This window comes from Ochotona curzoniae, unplaced genomic scaffold (assembly GCF_017591425.1).
Source record: "Ochotona curzoniae isolate NIBS_2020 unplaced genomic scaffold, NIBS_Ocur_1.0 contig_3432, whole genome shotgun sequence".
Classification (NCBI taxonomy): domain Eukaryota; kingdom Metazoa; phylum Chordata; class Mammalia; order Lagomorpha; family Ochotonidae; genus Ochotona; species Ochotona curzoniae.
Window position 1 is genome coordinate 19,564,286 of NW_024465859.1, and position 24,887 is coordinate 19,589,172.

Here is a 24,887-nt window from a genome sequence, read left to right on the forward strand (position 1 = left end):
AGAAGTAGCACTTCTGCCTCCCCAAGTCCATGCGAGCAAAAAGCCAGATGGGAAGCAGAGGTGGACGGAAACCCAGGCATTAGGTAGGATGTCGGTATCCCAAGCTGTGACTCAGCCACTGGATCACACTCCCACCCCATGATATGGATTTAGCAGTAGCAATAACAGAGGTGCATTAGAAGGGCATAGTTGAGCTCTGCGTAATAGTATCACACTTATTTTTTTTTAACTTTGTGGTTTTTCTTTCTTTCTTTTTTTTTTTTACTTGAAGGTCTAAGTTACAGACACACACAGAGAGAAAAATCCTCTGTCTGCTGATTCACTCCCCAAAGGTCCCCATCAGCCAGGGCTGCGAAAGACCAAAGCAAGGAGGCAGAAGCTTCCTCTGGGTCTGCTATGTGGGTGCAGAGGCTCAGGCACCTCAGTTGTCCCCTGCTGCTTTCCCAGGCACATTAGCAGGATCTGGATTGGGCGAGGAGCAGCCACAACTTGACCAGGAGCCCACATGTACCACAGAACGGGTCCCAGAAGACATTATTAACACTCTTAACGTTAATTGTCTATCATGTTCTGGTCATTTGGCTGAATTCTTTGCATACATTATCCCACTTCATCCTTCCAACAGGTGCCTAGCCCATTCTTCAAAGGAGTACCTGCTGCAGATTTTACACTTAAGTAAAACGTGGTGTGGGGACCACAATTTAGGTGTGTTTACTCAAGCAGAATTTGCTTAGTCCTGAGATCAAAGAGGCGTGATCCCGTGCCCTGTTGTATGAGCTGTGACTGAGGTATGCACAGGCTTGCCATAGCAACAAAAGGGTGCATCTTGGGCTGTTCCAGGATGTATGAATAAAATGCAAGTCTGCAGTTTCCGAGAGCTCACATTCTGAAGATCTCAATCCAGGAGACACATCTGCATTCAAGCCCTAACCACACGCTCCGCACTGGCCTTCACTCTTGGTCTCCACTTGGTCCGCAGTTGCAGCGACTAGGCCCTATCGGTGCGGGGTTACAGGATGAGCTGCCCGGACTCGAAAGCAGTGCACCGGAAGCGGTGGTACCGGGCGGTCGTAAGCGGCAGCGCATCTTCCGGTGGGGAGTTGTGGAAGTCGGCGCTTGTTGTGGAGTGTTTGTGGGCTGCCTGGCGGCGGCGGGGCGACCCTTAGGGCGCGGGGACCGAGCGGGTTGGACCTGCTCGCCCGGCTGTGCCCGCAGGTGCGCCCCCGAGGTCCCGTCCTGGGTGTCCTGGGAAGACGCCGAGGCTTCTCCAGGACCAGACCTGGTCAGCTGCGCCCCGGAGCCCCTGGTCCTCCAGGGAAGGAGGGCTCGGGAGGAGCCGGCCTGGCAGTTGGGGAGCCTCGGGTCCTGGTGCCCAGTGCCTGGCCGGCTCCGGGATGCTGGTTCTGCGGCAGCTGCGGGCGCTTCGAGGGTTGCCTGGGTCAGGAACCCCGGGTGAGGGTGGCGTCCCTCGGGGAACAGCTGCTGGGATTCCCCAAACCCAGTGGGCCTGGGGCGCTGCCGGACGTCTGCTTGCCACTTGTCCCCTGGCCGAAATGCGGAGCAGGGTACAGCCCTCCCCGGGGGACTGCAGCGAATTGTTGTGTTCACTTTAAAAAAAAAATGTATTTTTATTGCACAGTTAGACATATAGAGAGAGGAGGAGAGACAGAAATATCCTCCGTCTGATGGTTCACTCCCCAAATGACCGCAATGGCTGGAGCTTAGTCGAAGCCAGGAGCCAGGAACTCTTCCGGGTCTCCCACGCGGGTGCAGGGTCCCAAGACTTTGGGCCGTCCTCGACTGCTTTCCCAGACCACAGGCAGGGAGCCGGATGGGAAGCAAGGCTGTTGGGTTTAAAATCGGCGCCCATATGGAATCCCTGCGTGTTCAAGGCGAGGACTTGAGCCGCTAGGCTACCGCGCCGGGTCCCGTGTTCATTTTTTAATACCTTCGTTCACATCAGATGTCAGTAGGGCTGCCCCACTGGAAGTGGAGAACTGATAGATGTGTCCTGAACTCTCTCACCTCCCTGCCTGTGAAATGAGCGTTCAGATCACCGAAGGGGATTTGTGAAAACAGATTCCTAGATCGGCCCCTCTCGGATCTCTAGTGGGTCCAGGACTAGGACCTCAGGACCAGTAGGCTAAGCAAGCTGTGAAACGAACCTGATCTCTGGGAGTTTGAGATGTGAAGGTTTCTTAGATCCCGAATCCAGTGGATCAAAGATTTGAAACTTGGAACTTGAATGTCCTTATCTGGAACCTGTATTTGTTGTGGACAGATCTTTCTCAAAAAAAAAAAAAAAAGTCAATTTAGGATTACTGGAAATTATGAGGTGGATTTTTCACTTAAGATTAGGGCTTAATAAAATTCGAATGCAAATTGTCTACTGTTGCTTTCCTGTGTGGGTAGCTCACTGTGCTTGGTCATCTGCATATAGACACAGCGTATTGCCATGTCCTATACAACTGTCTCAGTTTATCCTAAGTTACATTTTCTTCTGGTAGAAGATAGGTTTTTTATGTTTGAATTTATTTGGTAAAAAGATGTATTGATTTGAAAGGCAGAAAAAAGTGAGGGAGAGACCTAGAGAATTCTTCCAATTCCAGGTGATGGCAGCAGGCGGGGTTGGACCACTCTGAAGCCTGGAACTCCATCTGGCACCTTGGCAGGGAGCTGGATTCAAAGTGGGGCTCCTGTGGAATGCCAGCACTGCAAGTGGTGGCTAAGCCCGTGGCTCCACAATGACAGCCCCAAATTTTAGTTTATTTAAAAGTTTCTTCTGGATTAACTATAGTTGAGCATATGTGTGAGCTATTGTGTAATGTTTTGATATGTATATACATTGTGGAATGATTGAAGAGATCATCACCTCATATATTTTTTTTTTTTTTGGTGTATGGGGAAAACATTTTGAAATCTAGTGTAGCAGTGGTGAAATATGCGCTATGCTGTTCTTATCGTCACCATTCTGTTCACTCAAGCTTAAAGCCTTTTGTAGAGTCCAGGTTTTGTACCACTTAGCTAGCCCAGCCCGTGGTAAACGCCTCCTACGCTCTATGTCTGAGTTTGACTTTTGCAGATTCCACATAAAAGTGAGATCATGCAGGATTTGGCTGCCCCTGGCTTCTTTCACTTACCTTGATGTCCTTCAGGTCCCTTCACCAAGGCTGCCTCCCGCAAGCGTCAGGGCAGTCTGTTGCAGCCGGTAAGACCTGAGTGTGGATGTGCACTTGAGATCTGAAGTCCCCGTCGGTGAAGGTTCCTTGTGTTCTGCTCTTGGGAACTAGTATGAGTAATGAGATTTAGGACAGGTTCTGGAGGACTTGAGAATTTCTCAACCAGTACTTTTTTGGGCAGGTGGTATGGTGATAAGGTTATGGAAGATTACCAGCTGTCCCAGGTAACTTAATAGGCTACTTGATTGTGATGTTGTGTTAACAAAATTGATTTTATATAAAAGTGTTGGTAAAGGGATTACAGCTGCTGTCTTAGGAGATCGAGCTCTTAGAACCCTGACTAAGTGCATCTTTCTTTCTTTCTTAAAAGAGAAGCAGATTCCACCGTGTGGTTTAAATCAGGAATGAGATCTTCGGAGAGCTCAGAGCCCACTACGTTTTGGTTAACATGGAAGACAAAAGACGCCGAGCCCGAGTCCAGGGAGCCTGGGCTGCTCCTTCAAGAAGCCATGGTGTTGCCCAGCCAGGCAAGAGCCCGTGGGGATGCCGTCCGGGCTGCTGGGAGGGACAGCTGCTGTCTCCTCTTTGCTTTATACACTTTGGTTTATTCTGCTCGTTGTTTCAGTTGATGCTCAGGAATTGTTTCAAATGTGGCTGGCCTGTTGTCTGATTTGGTTGGTGGTAAGCTAACGGTGGGGTTCCCCATCTTTGGTCTGCTGACTTCACCCTCTGCCGAGGTCACTCAAGTCCGTGTGAATGTTCCTGGCCCTTGCTCAGTGGGTGACTTTCTGCATATTGAGGCTGCTTGCTGTTTTCTTTCAGCTACCACTCCCACAAGCCATCTCCGCCAAACACCTGCTCAGACCTGGAGGAGCAAGGAGCATCATCTCTCTGGCTCTCTAAGAGAGTTTGTGTTCGAAGAACCCCAGCTGGTAAGTCCGATTTTACCCTGTAACTCTTACAAAGATTTGCCTTTGAATCTGTCTCACCTTCTCACTCTGATTCTTTCAGCTCAAAATGAAGTCTTTAAAGTTACCTATAATCTCTCACAATATCCAATTACACATATGGTATTTTATTTAACAATAAAGATATATTCAAAGTACAATGAAATAGTGACTGGATAAATCCACTAGTGAATAACAGAGCGGAAGGACTGTGCTACTAATGAATAGGAAGTATTTCAATTAATTAATGTATTTGAGGAGTCCCTGTGTCTTCTCCCCATTTATGTTTGGTGGTAATGGGGATGCGTGGAGGCTCTACAGTACCCGGAAGGTAGAGATTACAGCATGACCAGACCTTGCATTAACCAAGGCAGGTTTTAGTTTTGATGATCCTAAAATCATCTTTTAGTCAGTGGTAATGCTGCAAATATTTTTGAAATTGGATTGAAATTTCAGTTATTTTGGAAAAATACCTGATGCTTTGCTCTTTTCTCCATGGAAAAAGATGTAAAAAAATGCCTAAGATTCACTTTTTAATAATATGAGAAAAAAGGGTTACAAAAAGTCAGGCATCTGGAGGCCAGTGTGTGGCTCAGTGGGTTAAGCTGTTGCCTGTGTGTGTGTGAGCATCGCATATGGGCTCCGGTCCTCAGTCCTGGCTGCTCTACTTCCAACCCAGCTTTCTATGAATGTGCTGGGAAAAGCAGCACAAGACGGCCTAAGTGTGGGAGACCCAGATGGAGTTTCTAACTTCTATTTTTGGCCTGGTTCATCCCCAGCGATTGTGGCCTTCAAGGGGGTAAGCCAGTGGATGGAAGAGGGTGGAAGACTCTCTCTTTACTCTCCCTCCCTGTATCTGTAACTCTACCTTTCACAAACTTCTTTTAAAGAAAACGATGTGCCTTGCTTATATCATGTTGCGATTGTCAGAAGAACTTAGTATCCATGATGTGTTTTTTTTTTAATCTGTTTTCTGGAAAGGTTTCTCCAGACTTCCTGTCTGGACAACAGGAAGACTGATAAAATCTGATTGTATCCTCTTCCTATCTGCTGGCAAGTGTGAAGCAGTTGTAGGAATGGAAGCAAGCACCCGTGCCGGGGTAGAAAGGGGTTGGAATAACAGGGGACCGTTGACAAGCTGGCAGTCGGTCACGTCCTAGACGTAAATCAGCTGTCTCCTTGCAGGTGGCACGACGCGCTCCGGAGCCGCGAGTGATTGAGTAAGTGACTTGCCTCATTGTTGCCTGTCATGACACACGGAGGCCAGGATTACCCCTCACTCTGGCTTTTCCAGCTGGAAAAGAATGGCCCACTAAGTGTCCTAATTGCAGCCTGGGATATTCCTGTCTCAGATGTCTTTGATAAGACTTTGAATTTGCCTGATGGGATAGAAAATGCAACAAGATGCCCACACCTGAAAGCGACTCAGGGTCGGCTCCCTGGCCATGTGTCCCTGATACTTGCAGACAGTAGGCTGGAGCATCACGTAGGTCAATAAAGATTATTACCCCTGCATCATTGAACTCTTCAAGAGATCTCTGAGTAGCATTTTACAGGCAATGCTTATCCCGGCCCCTGGCGATCTCAGTGGCCTGATAGTCCACTTATTAAAGCCGAGTGATTGCAATGTAAATGATACTAAAAGCCATTATGTCGATTAGTGCCTAAAATGTTCTGGCCCACAGTTGATGGGAAAGCTTTGGCTCTTCCTGCTTCTCAGTTTCCACCTAAAAGAGATCAATTGTCAGTAAAAACTATCCTCTTATTTTTTAGCAAATATGCATAAGGTGTATGTTCACCCAGGAGTGAACTGTTCTTGACTGTTGATCTGTATGACTAAGGAAATTTGAAAATAACTCAAATGTTGCTGGCTAGATATGCAACTACTCTTTATGGTGTCTGTCCATCTCTCTGAACTTCAGGGCTATCTTTAAAGTTAAGAGTGTGAACCATGTAATCTCTGAAGGTTCAGTTTGGCTCTAATAGTCTTTGATTATATCAAAAATAACAGTATGGTGTTGCCTTCACTGGTAATACAGGAAATTTGTAAAGGCTAAGAACCTTGTTACTAAATACAGATTGGATATTTGGTCCAAAAAAGCAGGGTAGCTGTGAATTCGCAAGTTAGAGGAAATTGACAGAAACCATTTCAATTTGACCCTAGACATTGTTCATTATTGTTATTATTGAAAGTCTGCTGGTTTTTTGTTTGTTTTTTCATTTTGCTGTTTTTTAATAGCCAGAAATGTGTTCTAATTTAAAACAAGCCCATTTCTGTATGTCCCAGATAGATCACGTTGAAATATTGGATCCCTGTCCCTGTTGTGCATAACTTATAGGAGTGTGCCAAGTATTGTATGTGTAAAAAGGGGTTTGAAGATCGCCCTCAGAGCCTCAGCTCAAAGAGAAGTACTCAGGCCTGTGACAAAGGGTGACATCACAGCTGTTCCTGTGTAGCTAGGCTCAATAAAATGCCTCTGAGAGGGTACTGAGCCAACACACAGCTCCAGTCTGATCGTCTCTTCACGTGACCCTCCCCACCCTGCACCTGTGCACCGGATCTCTGTGCTTCTGTGTTTGATTAGATTCAGAAGGCTAGCGCCTCTTGGCAGGCACTGGGAAGCAGTAGGAGACCGTCCTGCCCTCAGGGTACCCAGTGTCTATAATGAGGTTGACATGTAAACAGGCCACGGCCTTACGCGTCAGGACACAGTAGCCTTCAAGTAAGGTGTCGGATGACAGGAGTAAGTTAGGATAAGTTAAGTGATGATGAGTTCAGATTTCTGGAAGGTGAATTAGAATTTTCCACCAGAGCAAATCCATTCACTGGGTGGAGCTGGTTGGGAGTACCGGGGTGGGAAGGCATTCTTGCAGGTAGAAGGTTATGGAGTTAGAGACACAGTGGTGTTTTCAGGGGTTGGTTGTGATGTGTTAGAGGATGATGAATCCACGGGAGCAGTTAGAGGAGAGGGCTGGGTTACAGCAAGCTTGACTGCGATTACAGGGAACTGTGGGTTTGCATCAGAGGAGGAAGTTGACGGGTGTCCTTGAGAGCAGCAAGTGCTCAGAGCACTTACAGGCACCCCCTATCCCTGGATCTTTTTTCAGCACCCCTTTGTGAGACACATTCCTGGACTATATCAACCTAAATTCTGCGTGAAATGTAAACAGAATTGTGATTTTCTTAATCCCATTCTTTGCCTCGATGTTTCTGCTCCTCTCTGGGTTCTGTTCCATTGCCGTGGATGGATGGTGCCATCTTGTCTCTCATCTCAGTGGGAGAACAAGGTTAAGGTTGTGCATCCCGAGGACTTTGGGACCTCAGCAGGGTGGGACATATTGTTTTGCCTCCTGCTTGTCCTGCTAACAAGTGTTTCCTTTGTTCCTTTAGCAGGGAGGGTGTTTATGAGATCAGCCTGTCACCCACTGGAGTATCTACGTAAGTGAATTCTCACTAGAAAGTGACTGCTGTTATCTCCCCAGTTATAATTCCTTGTATTAATCTACTCACTTACTTGAAGTATATAACTCCTGTCCATTAATTTCATGGAGAACAAGAATCTCTCCTTTTCATGTTGTGTTTCTACCTTAGAAACATTTCCCAGTCCTCTTGGAACACCCACATCTCCTATTGGAGTGCAAGTCCCAGCAGCTCCCCCACTTTGGACATAGCTTCCTGCCAATACACACCTTGGGGTGAAGAGCAAGTGATGGCTCAGGGATGTGGGTCCCTGCCACCCATGACCTAGATCTGGATGGAGTTCCTTCCTCGTGGCTTTGGTCTGGCAGAATCCTGAGTGAATCAGCAAGTAGAAAATCTGCCTGTCTCCCTGCCTTTCAAATCAAATGAAAATGAATAACATTTTTAAAAGGAATATTTTCATAACCTGTTTGTCAGATATAGTAACTATTTCTACCCCAGTTTTTCAGATGAGGAAATGGGACAGGGAGATTGAAGACTTTTTCTTGATGTTAACACAGATTAACATCAGAGTTTGGTTGGACCTCAACTTCTATGCTACAGATGCTCTACTACTACATTAAATATAGTATCATATATAACGTTATGTAACATTGCTGCCTAAGGGTGAATTTCAATAAAGTTAAAGAATTGGGCTTGATATGATGGCTCAATGGCTAAATCCTCACCTTGCAAGTGCCAGTGTCCCATATATGAATGCCAGTTTATGTCCTGGTTGTTCCACTTCCCATCCAGCTCCCTGCTTGTGGCCTGGGGAAGCAGTAGAGGATGACCCAAAACCTTGGGACCCCCTACACACATGGGAGACCCAGAAGAAGCTCCTGGCTCTTGACTTCAGATTGGCTCAGTTTCAGCCCTTGCAGCCATTTGGGGAGTGAACCAGCAGATGAAAGATCTTTCTATCTTTCCTCTCCATAAATCTTTCCAATAAAAATAAATAAGTCTTTAAAAAAGAATATATTATTTAATGCATATTCATTATTTGTAATTTTGAAAACATCAGCTAGTGCATGAATATAGTAATTCTCATTATAAAATGATGAAACATTTAAAACAAATATGCTAGAACAGACACATCTGAATAAAGCACTTGTAAAGGGCTTTCTAAAAAAGATGTATTTATTTGACAAACAAAGTTTTATATATATAGATAGAGAGAGAGACAATGACAATCTTTTATCTGCTGGTTCACTTCCCAGATGACTGCAGTAGCCAGTGCTTAGCCGGATCGAAGCCAGGAGCTTCAAGGTCCACCATGCAGGTGTTTGGCCACATTCCACTGCTTTTTCCAGGCAAGTAGCAGGAAGGTGGATTGAAAATGGAACAGCAGGGACACTAACTGGTACTCTATTGGGATGCTGGTGTCACAGGTTGGGAGGTTACTTGCTATGCGTTGATATCAGCTCTAAGCAAGGGCTTCTGCTAGGCTTGGAAGGCTGTACGATTTGTTGGCACTGCTGTTGTGATAGTCAGTTTTGGGTTTAACAATGACATGAGAAAATCAACTGTACTATTTTGATCACATCTGATTGTTATGTTTTTAAAGATTTATTTATTTTTATTACAAAGTCAGATATACAGAGAGAAGAGACAGAGAGGAAGATCTTCCCTCCAATGATTCACTCCCCAAGTGACCACAACGGCCGGTGCTGTGCCGATCCTAAGCAGGGAGCCAGGAACCTCTTCCGGGTCTCCCACATGCGTGCAGGGTCCCAAGGCTTTGGGCCATCCTTGACTGCTTTCCCAGGCCACAAGCAGAGAGCTGGATGGGAAGTGGAGCTGCCGGGATTAGAACCGGCGCCTATATGGGATCCCGGTACCTGTTCAAGGCGAGGACTTTAGCTGCTAGGCCACGCCGCCGGGCCTACATCTGATCATTAATCATATGTATCATCAAATGAGCAATGGCTCTTATAAAAAAAGTACACCTTCAGAGGGAAGAGCTGCCAGCACTGAGGCTGTGGGAGAGAGTTCCACGGGCTTTCCAAGTATTTCTGGCGAAAGGCTTCCAAAACAATCCTGAGCTGACCTGGCATTGTTGCAAACAGCGTGTTCAGTGAGAGAAAGAACTCCATTTCTGCGTTTGCTTTGACACAGGCGTGATGACTTCCAGCTTTTCCTAGGAATGGCTCTGACTTACAACACTATCAAATCATTTGTTGTGTTTTAACTTTTGATTTATTTGAATAGAAGATAAAGAGAGGCAGATACACACACACATGCATGCACACACGCACACACAGAGCGAGCTCCCATCAGCTAGTTCACTCCCTTAATGCTCACAGTGGGTAAGGCTGGGTCAGAGCTGAAGGTCGGAGTTGGCAGTCCATGTCATTCATGTGTGTAGCAGGCACTCAGTTGCTTGAACCATCACTGCTGCCCCCCTCTCCTGTACCCTCTTTCCCCCGATTCCATATAAGCTGAAAACTGGAGTCAAGTGTTAGAATCAGAAATTGAGCTGAGGTGCTGCAGTGTGGACCCTGGGCCTTTTAACTGCTGGATTATGTGTGTTCCCCACACGTTGTTAGAATAGCACAGAGCCAGGAGTGTTTTTGGTTATTCCACTGAACCCTGGAGGTGACCTTGAGCAGTAGATACAATCTTCAGGTTACAGATGCAAAAACCCAAATTCAGAAAGATCACCAAAGTTGCACAGCTCAGCCATGTTGTGGTGTTTGCAACAAAGCCTACAAAAGCCCGTTGCATCTGCACTCCCTTCCACCTTCCTTTCCTCTTTTTTTGCCTTAGTGTGAAAGGAGTCTGTTTTGTACCTGTTGGTCTGGGAAGTGGTAAGATAGTTTTACTTACTGGGCCTGGAGCAATAGCCTAGTGGCTAAAGTCCTCACCTTGAATGCGCCGGGGTCCCATATGGGCACTGGTTCATATCCTGGCAGCCCTGCTTCCCGTCCAGTTTCCTGATTGTGCCCTGGGAAAGCAGTTGAGGACAGCCCAAAGCCTTGGGATCCTGCACCTGCACGGAGACCTGAAGGAAGCTTGTGGCTCCTGGTTTCAGTTCGGCTCCGGCTGTTGCGGCCACTTGAGGAATGAATCATCAGACTGAGGGTCTTCCTGTCTTTCTCTCCTTCTCTGTGTGTCTGCCTTTCCCATAATAAAAACTAAAAAAGATGGTTTTGCTTACCTACTAAAGCTAGTGTCCAGATGAATTTATTCCACTAACAGACTTTGCCCCACCCTTTTTCTTTCCTGTCATTAATAATGGTTCTTTCTGTGTCAGGGTGCGTTTGTATCCTGGCTTTGTTGACTGGAAAGAAGCTGACTGCATGCTGGAACAGCTCTGTCGAGATGTGCCCTGGAAGCAGAGGACTGGCTTCAGAGATAGTAAGTAGATCTCGCATACCACAGCTGCTGCTGTCTGGTCCCTCTCCAGAATGTTCTCCAACGCCAGGGCCTCTGCTCACCACAGCCAGTCTTGAACAGCGCTGACAACTTGAGGCAGTAAGGATGACCCGGATCAGCCTGTCAGGGGTGACAGGGACAGGTGTTCCAGGCAGAGGCTGGGGACACTGTGGCCGGAGTTTGGAGGTTAGAGCTCAAGGAACTGCACGAAGCTTGGTTTGGCTGACATGTGTGAGGTCTTCAACCAGTCCATGGAAACTTCCTGTTGTGGAAAAACTGCTTGGATTTCAACATTTTCTACCAAAATAAACTTTGATTTTCATTTTTTTTTGGTGAGTTTTTTGACGTGCTCCCATACCTCCCACCCTTAGTATCCTTCACTGCCTGTTAGTCCAAGAGGAACCAACTTTCTTCTTTCTTCATAGAAGCTTCCAGGCTTTCTATTTTCTGCTCCTAGATGGCATGCATTCTTTCACAATCCTTCTTCTTGATTATTTCTGATTCTCATTTTAATTTCATCACAAGAGTCCGGTCCCCTTTAGCTTCAGCATGTTTAACTCTCCAGAGCTTGACAAGGAGCTGCGGCAGTTAAAGACACAGCCTACTTGGAGCCCGCCTCTCTGGCTGTCCACCAGCCAGCCCTGCCTGCTATACCCTAGGCGGGCACTGGGGGGCGGATGGGATCCAGCACAGATTTTTCCTTTCTGGCCTATTGAATTTTGGTTTCCTGTAAAGAAAGTAGCAAAGTTATATTCTAGCTTCATTTTTGTTACTCCCATCAGAGCGGCAGTTAATTTTCTCAGGGATTTTACAGCGAGGCTTTTGGTGACTTGACTTTGATTGTTGGCTCTGTCATTCAAAGTGATATGTGCTAAGCAAATAACAGTTAAGTAACTCACTAATTCTCGGATTTCTTATTTATAACATTAAACTGATTAATAGTACCTACCTCTTAAGGTTGTTGTATATTTACTAGTGAGATTATGCATGTTAATTGCTTGCAGTGAATCTAAGTTGCTTGTATTATTATTGTTTTGGAGGAAAAATGGAAGATCTCTCTCTAAATAAATTTGGATAGCTAGCAGAAACTTCCAGCTAGAATCAGTTATGTGCTGCAGACAGAGTGCTTTCTCCATTCAGAATCCAAAGGGCTGATGCGACATTGCGCACACAGGTGACGTTTGTATTAGGTATATATCTATATATTTATATAGTGTGTGTATATATACATATATACTATATATACTATATATATAGACATATATATATTCTTCTTTCTTTTGCTTGAAAGTCAGTTATAGAGAGAGGGAAAGAAGAAGAGAGATCTTCCTTCCACTGGCTCATTCCCCAAATGACTGAGCCAATTTGGAACTGGGAACCAGGAGCTTCTGGGACTCCACGCGGGCAGGGGCCCAAGGCCTTGGGCCAGCATTCCTGTTTTCTGAGGCCATAAGCAGGGGGCTGGATTGAGAAGTGGAACAGCCTGGACCTGAACCAGCGGCTATGTGGAAACCTGGTGCCGCAGGTGAAGGCTTAGCTCACAAGATCGCTGCAGTGGCCCCAGTTTGTCCAGATTGTCACATGGAGCTGGTGCCACAGATTCCTGCTACGAGGATGCAAGCTCCCTAGTCTGCTCTTTTGAGACCTTTCCTATTCGGAGCCTGGCCGTTCCTGCATGTGACTCACTTATATTGTGTCATCACTGAATAAAGCGAATCACGCACACCCTTGGCTCTGTGCTTTGGTTTGGGGTCTTACGGCCGTGGGCCTTCTCCTGCTTTTCCTTCTGACTCATTTGGCTCTCCGCTTTGGTTTGGGGTCTTACAGCCATGGGCCTTCTCCTGCCTTGCCTTCTGACTCATGGTACTCCCTTGCCACCCAGATCCTCTCTGAACGTGAGATCCAGGGTCATAGCCCATCGCCCCCACCTTTGTGTGGCCTGTAGCTTCTTGCACGTGTCAAGACCCGCAGTCTGCACTAATTAGGTATGCCTGGAGCACTACTCGGCCTTCTCAAAAGCCCTGTATTTTCTTCCTTAGATATAACTTATCCACAACCAAGACTTACAGCATGGTACGGAGAACTTCCTTACACTTATTCAAGAATCACTATGGAACCAAACCCTCACGTATGTGCATGTCTTGTCATTGGTATAGTTTTATTGCCTGTGTACTGTTAAGTATTATAAGATACCCATGAATGACCTTGCAGGGCAGCCTGGGGGTTCCTGGTTTAAAAACCCTTGGGGCTCAGACACCCTTTTGTGTGCTTTTGACCCGTGAATGAACTTGGAGAAGAAGGAAAAAATGAGTCAGAGTTTGTAATTTCAAGAAAATGAACTACTTCTGATATGTCCTTTCCCCAAGCTTTCTTGATGGCAACTCTTCTGTGTACACCCTGGTGATGGAGCAGCAAGGTCAGAACAGCTTAGTCCATTTCTCAGGCTCCTTTGCTTGCCTAACAGTCTGGTGTTCTTGTTGATGTGGTAGTTCTTGCAATGGCTGCTTTCTCAGACTATCAGCTTCTTATGGCCTTGGCCATCTCTGCTACCTCTTTTGTGTTGCAGGAGACAGAGATATTCTGGTCTGTTATTTAGACCTGTCTAGAGGAGAGAGGAGCCAAGGGCCAAGAAATAGTTCCCTATTGAATTGCTGGACACTCACTATTGGCAACTGATTTTGTGTTTCATTGAAAGAGACTTTGAAGAAAATGGAGTTTTGTTTATGATATTGGGTTGCACAGAACTATGACAGGTTTTAGAACTTCTAGTACTTTTTCAACACAAGCCACCATTTTATCAAAATGTTCAGGGACAAAGCACCAAGGGAGTACATGACTTTTTTCTCATACATTATGACACACATGGAGTTTGGAATACCATACAGCTATTAAATAGTATAGAATAATGGAACAAAATCAACAATAACCCCTTTCACAGACTTTCTGTAAAAGAGGGCTCACTCAGGAGTGGTGTATGTTAGGGTGCTTGTGTAACTTCAGAGTTGTTGCCACCGTAACCGTAAAGCATGACGGAGCAGGTTCGAACTGTTCAGCTTCTCTCCATCTTTGTGCAGATGAAGCTTCCATTACAAACCCAGGTCCACAGCCTTGACCTCACCTTGCTCCTGCTGTGGCCCCCAGAGGCATCTCTGTGGTACCCAGGATGCCACAGAAATTTGAAACTCCCTTGAATAGGTTCTTGCATTTCTGTGAATTCCAGTTTTCTCATACTCTGTGATTCAATTTTCTCATACTCTTCTCCTGAGTGTCTTTTAAGGATACCATGTCTTCACCACTCAGTGAGATGACGCTGAATTTTAATATAGACATTCAGCTCTGAAGGCTCTGGATATAGTGTCGGTTGGAGAGTCTAAATTAATCCTCCAGTTCATTATCCCCCATCTCCTCCTTTTCTATGTACTTTACTACCAAAAATAACCAAGAAAAATATACAGCCACTCAGAAACATAATGCAAACTCAGAGGTGTCCCAGTGCTTGGTCCCTTAGCAAGTCGGCAGGTGCTAATGGCATTCCCAGTCACGTTGTAGGAAAGCCACCTTGCTCTTCTACATTCTTGTTCTTCTTATTTCAAGTGCATAATGCTAGAGGTAGTCCTGCTCTTTATCTCCTCGGGGTAAATTTAAAGCTGTAAAATAAATAGGAAGTGTAGCTTGCTAGTATTATTTTAATTTCACTTTGGAGTTTATTCTCTTGAGCATGGGTTGCTTCATAACATTTTGCTGATCTATGTTATATTTATTGTTGCTGCTTTTAAAAAAATTTTGCTTAATGTTAACAGCTGCAGCAAAAAATGTCAACCGTAACTGTGCTTTTTACATCAAAGCCAAGGAATTCTCACATCTCCTTCTCTGTTTTCTCTGACGACAGCCATGGGGTAGTCTCACTGATACGCTTTCCTTTGCTGAACTTCCATCCCTTCACCACCACACATATAACACAGACATTCAAAGAGTTCCATAAAACAGAAGTTCTTAAGGTGTAATTTGTGGACCCTTTTAGGAGAGTTTGTGAAATGCTTTGTTTTCAATATTAATTTTTTTTCAATTTGAAAGACAAAGTTATAGAGATAAGGAGAGAGAAAGGGAGGGAAAGGAAGAGACCAAGACCTTCCATCTGCTGGTCCACTCCCAAAATGCAACAGTGGCCAAAGCTGAGCCAATCAAAACCAGGAGCCAGGAGCTTCTTCCAGTTCTTGCATGTGGATACAGGGACTCAAAAGCTTGAAACATCCTTCACAGCCTTAAAAGGGGAGCTGGATCAAAAGTGGAGCAGCCAGGACATGAACCTGAACCCGTGTGAATGCTGGTGCTACAGTGGAGGCTTAGCATACTATAACACCATGGTGCCAGCCCCTGAAACACTTTTTTGAGAGTCTGCGTTTTCATAATAGTCCCAAGGCTACAACCTGTTCACTGTGTTGAATTTGCACTGATGAAGCAAAAACACAAATGGGTTGAATTGCTGGTTTCTTAATATGAATGAAGGTATTGCTCCCAAACGGTACCAGCAGCTGTTGTATTCTTTGCCATCAGGCACATCTGCTTTAACATCTTAAAATACAAATTTTTTTTCTGAAAACTTTTCAGAGCTAACCCTCATGCAGTAGTACATTTGCCAGATGTCCAGAACTGCTGTAGCTCAGCTTGGGTTTCCCATGAAAGTGCCAAGGATCCCCCAGAGTGTGCGTAAATCAGGAGCTGGAATCAGGAGTGGAGGCCAGGACGGGAACACGCCAATACAGGATACAGGCTTTAAAAGCAGTGTCTTCACTTCTGTACTGATTTTAAGAATGCCCCCTTGATAGGATGTGCAGTAGCTGTGTGATGGAGACTATCATATCCAGATGTGAGGATGCAATGCAGTATGCATCTCTACTTCCATACAAAGATGAACTCCCAATGGAACTATTTACTGTATCTTGACAGTAGGATGCTGGACTCTGCCATTGTCCATGCCCGCAATGATGGACATATGACTGTGTCTGGGGAACTGTACTATGGTAATGATATATGGGAACTCAGTGAGCGGGGAGGAAATTGGGGAGGGGATAAGGGAAATCCCAGGGTCTATGGAATTATAGCATAAAATGATGATAATAAAAATAAGTTAAAAATTAATAAAAGAATACCCCCTTGATAAAGCAGGAAACTTCATTAGTGTTACTAAATCCTGGTCTCTGAGTACTTAGCCTCCTTAAAAGTTAAATTCTGAGTATGTCCTGGTGTGGTAGCCTAGCGGCTAAAGTCCTCACCTTGCACATGCGAGGATCCCATATGAGTACTGGTTCAAATCCCCGGCAGCCCTGCTTCCCATCCAGCTCCCTGCCTGTGGCCTGGGAAAGCAGTCAAGGACAACTCTGCACCCATGTGGGAGACCTGGAAGAGGCTCCTGGCTTTGGATTGCCTCAGCTCCAGCCGTTGTGGCCACTTGAGGAGTGAATCAGTGGACAGAAGGTCTTCCTCTCTGTCTCTTCTCCTCTCTGTATATCTGACTTTCCAGTAAAAATAAAATAAATCTTTAAAAAACAATTGTGAGTACGTGAAGTAACCTGCTGCTTTGCTGTGGTTGTTTAAACTGTGAGCTGAACGGGCGATTTTTTTTTTTTCATGGACCATTCTTAGAACTGATGAACACACTTGTTATTCAGACTCAAGTGTTTAGCAGATATTTTCTCATAAACTGAATGAAGTGTGTGTTTTCTCAAGGAAAATAGTGGACAAGATTCATTACTAAACAAAATGAAAGTTGACTTTTCAAGCAGACTAGAATTCTTGAGAACTGTTATCTGGCATTTTGAGCTTGATGACTTACCCTTTCCGGATTAGATCATGATAATGAAAATGGATGTGGTTTTTTTTTTTTTTCTTTTGGTGGGCGGAGGTGGTCATTGTAACATGGCAGTATTTGGAACTCCTGTTTAACACCATGGACTGTTAGTTTCCAAATAACTAATAGCTGAGGTTACAAAATCATACAAGGTGAAGGATTATTTTAGAGTATCAGCTGAAGGGTTCGCATTGTGGCATATCAAGTTAAGCTGCCACCTACAGTGTCGGCATCCCACGCAGGCATCAGTTTGTGTCATGTTTTGCTCTGCTTCAATTCAGTTCCCTGCTAATACATCTGGAAAAGCAGTAAAAGATGGCTCAACAGCTTGGATCCCTACCACCATTTGGGAGACCGGCCTGCAGCTCCTGGCTCCTACCTTTAACATACACACGCCAACCCTGTGGCTGATGTTTGAGTCCACAGGCCTAGTTGGGGGAGATCCCCAGGAAGCCTCACCTGGGGTAGCTGCACACTTGACTCTTACATGCACCACTCAGTAAGGGTTAGGTTCTATCTTGCACTTGCACCAGCCAGTGCACATGCTGGTGGATGGAGCTGCCTGGTCAGTTATGCCTCTAGCTCCATCTCTCACTTGAACTGATGGGTGCTGTGGCTTAGCCTAGCCTATCCTGCCACACACCTGGTCTTCACACACACAGCAGACGCCACAGTCTACTCAGGGCAATCCCCAGTAACCTCCATGAGGCCTCCCTCCAGCTCCGGTTTTTGCATGTACCAGCATATGCTGCAAGCTAGCCCAGTCCTGACATCCCATCTGGCCCTTGTGCACATCCATAGGTGCTCCTGCCTTGCCTAGCCTGATTCACCTCCAAGTGGGTACTGTGGCCTAGCCCAGCCTGGCATGCCCCTCAGCCCCAGCTTTTGCATATGCCAAAGGGTGGTGGGTGATACTATTTATCCAAGCCCAGGTCTCCCATGTGGATGTGTGCCCTGGCCTGACACAGACATGCCCTCCAGTTCCTCTGCTCTTAACCACTCTGTCTCAGCTCCCATGCCTACCTGCCAGTACAGTGGCCTGGTGCATGGAAACGTCATTCCTCCCCTGTCAAGTATGCCTTCAGCTACTCTCACTCCAGTATAACCTTAGACCCCTTTTTCCAGCAACCTGTAGCACCCTTGCCTGGGGACCAGTGTGACATGTCCTGGCTGGGTGTTCCCCACCTTCCCCACATGTCTTTAAAAAAAAAGAGAGAATAGGTAACTATGCTGGTACACTGGTATAATTAACACAGATTTGGGATTAACCAGGACCAGAATGCCCAACAGCCTTGGCTGCTTTTCTTCCAGCAGTGTAACCCTTGCCTAGGGAGGCCCTAAGTTTTCATCATCATTTTTAAAAAGTGGAACAAACAGTGAAACAAACAGAAGGCTACCCTGCAGGAAAATGGTTTCACTCTAAAGACTTCCATCTGGCTTTGCTAAGTACCTATTTATATATCTACTGTAATGTACCATTTACCTGCTTCGTGAGATTTTATGGCGCCCACCCTAAATGTAATGACGCGTGTGTATGTGTGTGTTTCAAATTAAATAGGTGTGATTGGTAGATGGACATTGTTATACCAAATTTTTCAACAATTGATAGCAGTTAGCTTGCTTTAAAATACACGCAGTGGGCAGGAATTAAAACTATTCTTGCTTTTTTTTTTTTTTTAAAGTCACATTCCAAGTGGTTTACTCATTCCTTGCTCCTGTTTATTGGTTGGCTGAGTTTATCCCTTCCTTTACCCATGGGACTGCCACTGTATAACTTATGTGAGTGTCTGCCCTCTTCTGGCCTGTTGGTTGCAGTGGCATCCCGTGCTGAGCACCCTGAAGAAGCGCATCGAAGTGAACACGGGGTACACCTTTAACTCGCTGCTCTGCAATCTGTACCGGAATGAGAAGGACAGCGTGGACTGGCACAGCGATGATGAGCCCTCGCTGGGACGGTGCCCTGTCATCGCCTCCCTCAGCTTTGGTGCCACACGTACTTTTGAGATGAGGAAGAAGCCCTCCCCAGTGAGTATTTTCTTTGATTTGTGCTCTTCTTGCTTCCTTACTCTGCAAACAAAAAGTGGTTTCCAGAAGCTCCTATGTTCAGATCTACAAGATAGGAGCATGTATTTTATTGATGAAGCATTTTTTAGAAGATTTATTTATTTTTATTCAAAAGGCAGAGTTACAGAGAGTGGCCACAGTGGCTGAAGTTGTGCCAATCCAAAGCCAGCAGGCAGGAGCCTACTCCAGGCATCCCATGTGGGTGCAGGGGTCCAAGCATGACTTGGTCATCCTCTGTTGACCTCCCAACGACAAACAGGGCACTGAATTAGAAGTAGAGTATCCAGGATTCAAACCATAGTTAACTTTTGACTTCAAGTGTGCGTATCCATTCGTTGATTCATTGATTCCTGTATCCACCTGCCCTGTGCCAGATGCTAGGTGTGTGTTGCTGGGAAGGGCAGCTATGGTCTCTGTCCTGATACAGGTGTAGTGTAATGGTATTGAGAAGCATTACTGATTACTTAGACAATTGCTGTTGGGTCTGGCGTGATAGCCTAGTGGCTAAATCTTTGCCTTGCATTGGCTGGCATCCCACATGGGCACCGGTTCATGTCCCAGCAGCCACACTTCCCATCCAGCTCCCTGTTTAAGGTCTAGAAAAGCAATCAAGAATGGCCCAAAACCTTGGGACCCTGCAGCCACATGGGAGACCCAGAAGGAGCTCCTGGCTTGTGGCCTCGGATCAGCTTAGCTTTGGCCGTTGTGGCCACTTGAGGAATGGACCAGCAGATGGAAGATCTTTCTTTCTGTTGTTCCTCACTGTAACCCTACCTTTCCAATAAAAATAATTAAATCTTAAAAAAGAAAACTCGCTGTTGTGGTAAGTGATGTGAAGGGGCATTTGTGGAAAGATGAGTCAAGCAAGGGACAGGACAGGAAGGAAAGGAAAGAGACCCCAGGCAGACACCCACGAGCAAGTGTTAAACAGGTGTTTTCCAAGGGGCAGTGTGACTGCCTTTCTGTGGGGGAACATCTCAACATCTTCGTTCCTTCTTACCTTTTCCTGAAATGAGAAGGAATCTAATGAAGAGAAAACTGAAGCCAGATTATCAGCAGCAATGATGGCATGTCCAAGTTCAGGTTACTTGACATTTGAAGGATACAAAGGCTATTACTTTTTTCAGGTCTGCAGTGTTGGGGTGGACATTGTGGTACAGCAAGTTAAGCTGCCACTTGGAACTTCTGTGTCCCACTTTAAAGTGCTGCGTTTGTGTCCTGCCTCTGCTTCTGATTCAGCTTCCTACTGATGTGCACTCTGGGAGGCAAGAAACAACGACCCAAGTTCTTAGGGTCCTGCCTTCCACGTGGGAGTGCCAGCCTGAGTTTCCTACTCCAGCTTTCAGCCTGGCTGTGCTGATAGTTGTGGGTGTTTGGGGAGTGAGCCAGTAGATGGAAGATCTCTCTTCCTCTGTTTCTCTTTCTCCCTTTCAAAGAAAGAAAGAAACAAACAAAAAATGAATGTTTAAAAGTGTGTGGCTTTACAAGTATGAAAGACAGTATGAAAAATGAAGAAACGAGCTGACCTCAGATCATTTTATCTTCAGGGCTTGAACTTTGCATTTGAAGTCAAAGTCCCTGATCATTTGCCTTGCGTCTTTAAGGCAGAGCAGTCAGTGTGGGAGGCCAGTGGGGTTTTTGTGAATGTGACCTAATCTTAGGCCACATCATCCATAGTCAGCTGGCGCTCATATCTTGTCTTCATCAGATATGTTACTGTAAGAGTTCAGTTAATGGACAGGCAATTCTCCTGATGTGTACTTGACTTTCCATCCATGGTATTTTGCAGTATATCGGGGTGTCTTGCCATATGCCATTAGGTACTTTTTGTTGCTGTCATTTCCATTCGTTAGTTTGTTTTGCTTTGGGTAAGACAGAAGTGGTGGTTATTGTTAGCAGAAGACTGTCAGTTGCCAGTGTCTTATTGAACGAATGTGTACCCTTAGCCCTTAACCAGCCTTTGCAGAGGGCAGGAAGCCTTGGCAGGCAGCTTGTCCCAGACCAAACTGTACTGCCAGCGAAGTATGGCTGAGCTTCTGCACATAGGCTTCTGCCCAGTGAAATCCCCCAAGTTCACAAACATGAAGAGCTTGTCTTATCTTTGTAAAACTTTTTGCATGAGTGAAAAAAATACTGTGTGTTTCATTATTGAAGTTCAGACCTCCTTCTTAATCCAGACACATGGAACTTGAGCTTTCTGCCCAGCATGGCCCTGGGTACAGGGGGGCTGTGACAGTAAATGGATGAGATGGCATCATCTTTCTATTCATGAAGCTCCTGTGGTGCGTGCTGGTGCCATGCCTCCCTGCTGGAGATATCTGCCATCCTTCTGCTTGGCAAATAAGCCATGCTCTATATGAGCCTACTTCTCAAAGTTCATAGAAAGAGAAACTAAACTACGAGTTTATTTTGGTGCTAAAAATTTTGAAATCCGTGCAGTTTTTTTCCTCATAATATGCATTTTCCATTTATCATAAAAGCATTTTTATGTCAAAAGGCTCTTTTTCTTTTGCGCCAAAGTAAACTTACACATTAAAATGTATGTATGTTTCTGTGAACTTTTAGAAATGCTTTCATAAAAATCTTCAAAACTTTTGTCTCTACTTTATAGTTACTTTCTAGATTGTACAGTGTTCAGAAACCACCACCTCCTTTTACATTTTCTTTTGGCTTCTTTATACATTTGGAGCTGAAGAATCCTGAGTGCACCTTCTAGGTGATTTTCCAGCTCTGGCAGCCAGGTCCTGCCTCCTCCCCGCCTCTCTGGGCACCCGAGGCTGTTGACTCTCTCGCGAAAGCATCACATAATAGGTGGTGATAAAGGCCCACTTCCTGCTAAAACGGTACTTAAGAAATCTGATGGTGGTGTAAAAATCATTTCGTGTGCTCATCTATTGATGTTATGTGATAGAGCACTAATGTGTGAACAGAGACCCTCAAGTGCCACCACGTCCAATGTCCAAGGTCACTTCCGGGGGTGACCAGTCAGAGCAAAGTCTGTGTTTAAGAGGGAGGATTCTCCTGCGGATGCTCCCTCTTCTCAGGGCTCTTAGAGTCCTTTTTGATGGGCCCAAGGGACAGCCCATCAGACACTCAGAATCCCTGAGCCCTGTCATTGTCTTTACCAGAACACCGACAGCCCGTTGGGGGAAAATGCAGATCTACTCATTGAGACCACTTGCCTGACTTCGTGAAACGAAGTTGGCTAAGGAAATGGATTTTGGAAGGAATGTAAACACGTCAGTACCTCAGGTTAGGGACTTGTTTAAGTTTTGGTGTCTGGTGCAGTTTTAACTATGATCGAATTTAATGTAGTTTTTGTGTATTTCTCAGCTTTTGTTTAAGATGAGGAAGTTGAATGTTAATATATGCAATTGTAATCACATTTACAAATATATATAGCTTAAAAAATGATGCCAACCCCTCCCTCTCCCCACCCCTTGCTGCAACTGAGCCTATAATTTCCATTGTTAAGTGAACACAATACAAGATTAAACCTTTGGAAAGATTTTTTCAGGTTTCCTAAAAAAAAAAAAACTAATAAAAAGAAAAAACAAATCTAGTGCATGCCAGATGGAGCTAAGCTGTAAGTGCAGAGGCATTCTCCATCTTGACTCCTCTGGAAGTGTTTCTCAGGGTACACGTGTTTACATTATTATAAACGAACCTCTTCCTAAGAACCAGAAGGAAATAATGATTGCAAACTTTTGTCTGCTTTTCTCATGTCAGGTGATAGCTCTGACACATGACTGTGTTAAAAATGTGGGTTAATAAGTAGAAGATACCTTCTGTGTGGGATTTGTAGAACTCTGATCACCGTCACTCTCGGGCCTGTCTCAGGCTGTCACTGTATGTCATTGTTCTCCTGTGTGACAGCAAGCCCTTTGAGTACACTACAGGCTGGGAGAGGGAATCCTTGTGAACGTTGACCTCTCACCTGAGCAGTTAATACCTCCTTTACTGGAGTCCCAATTGTCCCCGGAATCGTGAGATTCCTAGTGCTTCATTCAGATACCCAGTTAGGAGACAGAAAGGCGACTGTTTTGGGTTTTGTTCAAGAAGTGGTAGTCTTGGTTCTTCTATAAATTTGAACTTCTCCAGCCTTGCAGAGTTGTTTGGTCAACAATCTGGCACCTTCAACAGATCCCCGTGGCTGCACATCTGCCACCTGCTGCATTGGCGATGGTCCCTCACTGTGCTTGATGCTGAGATGTTTCCTGAGTGCCAGGGCCTCTCTGATTCATGCGGGCGGCTCAGGTGCATCATCTCAGGGATGGAACATTTCATTCATCCTCTCTTCACTCTCCTGTCGTCCAGTTCTGTCAGCCCACTGCTTGACAGCACATCATCATTTCTTTTACTGAGCGTGAAATGTGGTGGGCACAGTAGACTTGTTCAGTCCTGCTGTCACTTAGGCCTTTCTCTGGAAAAGACTGGGTGAAGAGTGTCCTACTTGTGTTCTAGCCAATGTCAGGCTGTACTGACTCAAGTTCAAAGTAAAGTTTGCCATTTATGCTTCAGTAGACCTTTTTTATTCCATCAGACTGGATTCTTCAAATCTTCTCCATACTCCTTGTCCCAAATCCACTTGTACTTTTCAGACTGCCTCATGTCCCTGTTTGCAATGATTATCCTGGTTCTTTTCCCAGCATTAATTCTATACTGAAGAACAAGCTGGAAGAGGAACTACAAAAGCCATTTGGCAGGCTGCTATTTCTCTGTCGGTTACCATGGAAACAGTGATGGCTGTGTGTGTGGAGGGGGGGTTATTAGATAATAGCAGGAAGTTTGTGATGCACTGGAGGTTTAGATGCCAAAAGCCTTGTTTTTCTAGCAAATTACCCCCTGGATGAATGCTGCTGTTCATCAGCTGAATTTTACAACCACAGAGGGCTTCCATGCTCCTCGGGTGGTGGGGCCTTTCTCTCACCAGCTCTCGGAAGTCTCTGTTCAATGATGGGCCCATTTCAGTCGCTGTCTGGCACTGGAGGAAACACACGATGACCTCCAAGCTGGGAAGGAACCTTGAGACCACAAAGCGAAGAAGGGACTGCCATAGAGGAAGGAAGGGCTGTCCAGGGGCAGTTTACACGTGGGATTTCAGATTGGGGTAGAGGGGCAGTCAGGAGCACTGAGACTGTCTCTGCCTGTCTACACAGAGCAGGCAAGGTTTTACACTGTCACAGGTTAATGAGCAGCTGGGGTGGCACTTGGTTTACAGTGTTTCTTTACTGCTCATTAAGGAGAGTCCCACAGACAACCTGGCTGAGCTGTCACACTTTATCCAGAAGACTCCTGATAGTGTTTAAACTTCGTAACTAGAGAACCAGGCCAGGAAGGCAGGCAGGCAGGCAGTGCACTGGTACATGCTGGTGGGTACTAGGCTGTCACATTGTTGGCATCACTGGAAGTGATAACTGTAAGAGCAGGTCTAACAGGAAAGACTCAGAGCAAGCAATGAGCTGAAGGTCCTAGTACCACTCTTGCTAACTGTGGTTGTGTTGTTGATTTAAAAATACCCTGCCAGAAGATTGGTGTATAAATAGATCAGTCTGATGTTAAGTATTGATGTTTTTACCTAGGACTTTAGGAAAAAAAAATGAGGATATTAGAATCCAAAATAGCTTATGTTTGGAAGCAAGCTCTGCTGGAGCTGTGGAGTGTTTTGTAAGGTGATGACTGAGCAGCCACCTTGGCCACCAGTCCCTACTGCTGACACCCATCCTTCCTGTTAGCCCGTCTTCTGGTCACAGTGGCAGCTGTCATGAGAGATTAAAAGAAATGCTTGAAACAAAGTGTTGAACACCATGGTCTTTTAAACATTCACTCTGATATTCAGAAAACCAGGATTTATCTCTTGTTTCTTTCTCTGGTAGGTCCAAAGCGTTCATCTGCCTCCTTTATACATATTCCATGTAAACGAGAATGCAATTGGTAGCTCCTTCATGGGAATAGTAGAAAAGTTTTCCCAGGAAAGTTGTTGCAGTCATCAGTGAATTTTCTAAGCTGTA

The 24,887-nt window shown here is 45.4% G+C and overlaps 1 protein-coding gene across 3 annotated transcripts in view; it reads left to right on the plus strand.

The window, feature by feature from the left end:
• Positions 1 to 1,108: 1,108 nt before the first annotated feature.
• The window catches only part of ALKBH3 (alkB homolog 3, alpha-ketoglutarate dependent dioxygenase), a 40,009-nt gene continuing 16,230 nt past the window's right edge, over positions 1,109 to 24,887 (plus strand). Inside the window, exons 1-8 of one of the 3 annotated variants that reach the window (XM_040980140.1) lie at positions 1,109 to 1,215; positions 3,550 to 3,706; positions 4,002 to 4,111; positions 5,312 to 5,346; positions 7,521 to 7,565; positions 10,843 to 10,946; positions 13,004 to 13,092; positions 18,628 to 18,837. In XM_040980140.1, the coding sequence (XP_040836074.1) occupies positions 3,628 to 3,706; positions 4,002 to 4,111; positions 5,312 to 5,346; positions 7,521 to 7,565; positions 10,843 to 10,946; positions 13,004 to 13,092; positions 18,628 to 18,837 (672 nt within the window). In that variant the 5' untranslated portion in view covers positions 1,109 to 1,215; positions 3,550 to 3,627. Of the gene's footprint in view, positions 1,216 to 3,161; positions 3,404 to 3,549; positions 3,707 to 4,001; positions 4,112 to 5,311; positions 5,347 to 7,517; positions 7,566 to 10,842; positions 10,947 to 13,003; positions 13,093 to 18,627; positions 18,838 to 24,887 lie in introns of those variants that run through there. The other 2 variants (XM_040980138.1, XM_040980139.1) reach the window with 2 other exon arrangements.